We start from the raw sequence: 4576 nt of genomic DNA on the forward strand, positions 1-4576 counted from the left end.
TATATTTTTTGTAACTCCATAAAAATATTAAACCCCTTACCTTGATTGCATGTGCTATCTTACATATATCTTAGTAACCCCTCGGGGAGATATAGGAGTTGGTATTAGAAATTTGGTAGCAGCTTGGGACCGTGTTCTAGAGGGAGGTTGGGCCCTGTGAGAAGTAGATGTAATCCAGAGGACAAGTCTCAAGCTCTTTGCCATCGCCACCCCCTTTAAGTGCATTAGAGAGAATTGAGACATGGATAGATTTCATTGAGTATGTTAGGCATGGATAGATTTCATTGAGCATCTTAGGGACCTCTTAAGGAGCAAGACCTAGGTTCGTATTGGCTTGCATATGGATAGGAGTATAGACAATGTGATCTCCAAGATATGGAGATCCGTCATGTAGATTCCACCTATCACTCATCCAGACTCGGTGGGTACATCAGCTAGATAGGATCACCAGATAGCTCTTCTAGGCCAGGGGGTCTCGATCAGTAGAGACATAGTTGTAGAGACTAAGAGATGCGAGTAGTCAGATGCACTCAAATCCTAAGAGATTCTAAAAATGAGTATAGAGTTCTATCAGAGTTTGTTTTGGTCCGAGGAGGAGCTCTGCCTTCTGCATGTAGCCTAGGAGTCTGTTTAGGCCCACATCCCAAGAGTGGTATCTCAAAGCATAAGTAGATAATTGGAGAAACCTTTTATGGATAAGAAGCTTTTGGAGGCCCTCAAGGCCTCCCACCGCAAAAGTTCCCTGAGGAGGATGTGCCTTTCTTTAGGTGCTGAAAGTGAAAATACCAAAATTCATGCTTTAATTGTTTGGCTACAAGACAATGAATCTCAACGTCCTCAACTGAACAGAGGAAAGGGTCCATAGCAAAGACCAATAAAGGCAAAGAGAAGCTAAGCCCAATAAAGGCAAAGAGAAGCATGCTTAGCTGTGATCATCCAACTTTAGTTGCTTATGTTGTATATGTGTCATGATGTAGTTTTGTGCATATGTCTCATTTATTTGAGATAAAGCCTTCTTGTCTTTTGGGTTGTGTGTATCATATTTCCTAGTTTGGACTCAGGGGGTTCACTATATGTAGTTCCTCTATATCACGTGCATTCAAGGCTTAATTTAGAAGTCCCTTATCCGTGAAATTTTCATGAATAAAATACACAAATTTTCTATTTAATCTCTGAACACCCCTTTAAAGGATACCCTTTTAGTATGCAAAAAAAGGGTTTTGAAAATCCCTTTTGTTGAACCCACATACTATGCTTACATATTTGTGAGTGACCCCCCCCCCCCCCCCCACCGTGAGTTTGGATCATCTGATTTGCACACACTTCACTATGTATGGGTAAATTTTAGCACTTCCCTTTCATTTTCTCTCAAAACATGTAGCTCTCACTTTCTCTCTCTCAAGAAGGCAAAAAATCTCAACAATACAAAGATAGTAACTACAATTGCATAAATTAAGATGGAGAACTTTTTATCTCACTTCGAAAAACATCTTGCACTTTGAAAAAGACTTAGAAGATGCCTCACCATTACTCACCAAAGCACAAGAGATGAGCACCTTTGTGCCATGTGAGAAGAGAGAGAGAGAGAGAGAGATGCACTCAGAAGTGTACACTCCTATTGAAGTTAAAGTTGATAAAATATATGAAAATTAAAGCTAGAACTTCCCGGTTTCTAATTTTATTGCTCACTTCTTTATGAGCTTGTGTGGAAGCCTGGTCGCATGTTCCCATGTTGGTTATAGAGCTGTTCAGAGGAAAATGCCCAACCCCTCAATGCCTAACCTTCTGCTGACATCCTACGTACGGTGTTTGAGAGGCTACTAAGAAAGGAAAGTGTTGAGGTGGCTCCATGAAACCTTCTACGAGAGTTTTCTTCAGGGCTGTCAGCTCTCAGATTTCATCTTGAAACATCCTCGTCTCTCGTAGACGGACTATTCATTTCTCCAGATTTCTCCAAATTCTTGAGCTCGCAGCTCTCTCTCGCATCCTCCGCCCGATCAATATAGCTGCCCTGCTCCAATTCCCTCTGAAAGTCCCCTCATGGAGCGATATCGTTCAATTACTCTCTTTCCCCTGATCCTCTCCGTCCTTATTATCTACCAGGCCTGCGTTGTTTTTTCCCTTCCGGGAACCCAATCCGAACACATCGCCCAGGTTGTCGATCCGCCTTTACTGCACGAAGAGCCGCTCGATTCTTTATCCGCAGTGGTTTACGCTGACACTTTCTTCGAAAGATTTATTGAGAAGTATGGGAAAGTATATTCTAGCTATGAAGAATACCGCCGGAGACTGAAAATCTTCAAGAGGAATCTCGGCAAAGCTTTGCATCATCAGGCTCTCGACCCAACAGCCGTTCATGGCATCACCCCCTTCTCAGACCTTTCGGAGGAGGAGTTTCAGAAACAGCATCTGGGACTGTCTGTAGCAAAATTGGTAAAAGGAAATGTAGCTCCAATCCTTCCTGTGGATGATTTGCCCGTGAATTTCGATTGGAGGGAACGGGGAGCCGTTACAGAAGTCAGGAATCAGGTCAAGTTTCGGGATTTGCTGTTAGCTCGTTTCTATTTATATACTTTATGTTTTACGGGCGCATAGTCATCCTTACCACTACGAAACGAGTTCACTTGGATTTGTATGCCTATTGCTTATCACAGGGACTTTGCGGCTCCTGTTGGGCATTTAGTACCACGGGTGCGATTGAAGGTGCATACTTTGCGGCAACAGGAAAATTGGTAAAGCTCAGCGAGCAACAACTTGTAGATTGCGACCGGAAGGTAAAGTTCTGCAAACTAAACATGAAGACCGTTGGAGTTGTTAATTTGGATGTGGAACTTGCATGAAACGTTTCGAAGGAGGTGAGCAGCTGAAACTGCATGTGAAATGCTTTGTGGTTACAAAGCGTGTGATCATGATCAGACGTTTTGCAAAGAGATGGGGAGCGGAAACTGCATGTGGGATAACAGATTGTTGAGCTGTAAAAGAAGCAGGGTGGTAAAAGATTGATAAGGGGCGTGTATTGATGAAATTTGCAGTGTGATCCAGTGGACAAGAAGTCGTGCGACGCAGGGTGTGGCGGTGGGCTGATGACCAACGCTTACGAATATATAATGGAGGAAGGTGGTTTGATGACTGAGGAAGACTATCCTTACAAGGCAGCTGCGATGCAATGCAAGTTTCAGAAAGATAAAGTGGCCGTGAAGATAGAAAACTTCAGTATCGTTTCTCTCGACGAAGATCAAATTGCAGCGAATCTAGTGAAGCATGGGCCGTTGGCAGGTAAGATTACCAAATCTGTAAGATACTCAATTTAGTCTCGAGCACTTTGCATGCACATATTCCATAGCTAGCTTCTCATGCATGACACATTCATAGAATTCTCAAACATAGTTCTCGTACGAAGGTAGGATAATCGTGTTCTTTTCTTATGTTTGACAATACAACTTCAAATTGAAGATAGGATAGTCATCGTGAAGATAGGAGAGATGATATCAAAGTTCCTCGTTTGTTCTCTTCGACCGAACAAACCCGAGTCTCGGGAAATTGGAGGTGTAAGACCATGTGGGCTCAAGAACGTTGTCACTATTGTACTCTTAGACATATTTAGAGATAATCTACTTTTTGAGAATGTTACGCACTATTATATTGTACTCATTAGATGTTTTCGTTTTGTTGGTGTAATTTAGTTTTTGAGAATGTTACGCACTATTATATTGTACTCATTAGATCTTTTCATTTTGTTGGTGGTATTTGATGCTGGCTCACTTCAATGGCGTAGTGGGCTTGAATGCTGCATTCATGCAGACATATGTAGGAGGGGTATCATGTCCTCTCATTTGCAGCAAACATTTTGTGAACCATGGAGTTTTGCTAGTTGGTTATAGAGAGAGTGGGTTCACTCCCCTCAGGTTCACTCATAAACCTTATTGGATAATCAAGAACTCATGGGGCCTTCATTGGGGAGAGCAAGGCTTCTACAAGCTTTGTCGTGGGCTTGGAGAGTGTGGCATGAATACTATGGTTTCTGCCGTCACTCCGAATGTGGAAACTACTCCATAGTCTGGCAATGGAGTACAGAAACTCCTCTCAATGAGAGCCCGCCTTGATTTCTTCAAGTGTAGTTTTTGAAAGGACCAAGGTGATCAAAAAATCCAATGTACTATAATGACATACCTTGGTTGCTTGTTACATATGTTTACGCTCACTTTTATATATTGTCCACATCGAAATCTTTGTACGACCTTGCATTTTAATGCAGCCTATGCTCATATTTATAGCTCATGCTCAATATGCTCAAGTTTATATATTTTCCACATTCTAATCTTTGTAAATCGTCACAAATGTCTCTCGCGTGTTTGTGTTCTTATCTACTTTTTACCATTCAACAATATATGATTCACATTTAGATAGTAAAGAATGCTTTGGTTTTAAATTTGATAACAATTAGGTGAATAAGGATTCTTTTCCTTGGTGGTGTGTTTTATTAAATGCCCATTATAACATAGTTTTCTTTTGCCATGTCATAGATATTACTTAGATATATGGTATATAGTGAAATGAGATATTAATTGTCTATTCT

At 41.3% G+C, this 4576-nt stretch overlaps 1 protein-coding gene across 1 annotated transcript; it reads left to right on the plus strand.

Moving 5' to 3' along the window:
- Positions 1 to 2040: 2040 nt before the first annotated feature.
- On the plus strand, positions 2041 to 4056 carry LOC147898409 (putative cysteine protease RD19D). The gene is made up of 4 exons (XM_087379157.1): positions 2041 to 2529; positions 2655 to 2774; positions 3033 to 3276; positions 3776 to 4056. Exons 1-4 carry the CDS (start codon positions 2041 to 2043, stop codon positions 4054 to 4056), a joined length of 1134 nt encoding a protein of 377 aa, XP_087235283.1.
- The last annotated feature ends 520 nt before the right edge of the window (positions 4057 to 4576 follow it).

Source organism: Dipteris shenzhenensis, chromosome 9 (genome assembly GCF_047967505.1).
Source record: "Dipteris shenzhenensis isolate YYH24624 ecotype China chromosome 9, Dip_SZ_1.0, whole genome shotgun sequence".
In the NCBI taxonomy this organism is placed as follows: domain Eukaryota; kingdom Viridiplantae; phylum Streptophyta; class Polypodiopsida; order Gleicheniales; family Dipteridaceae; genus Dipteris; species Dipteris shenzhenensis.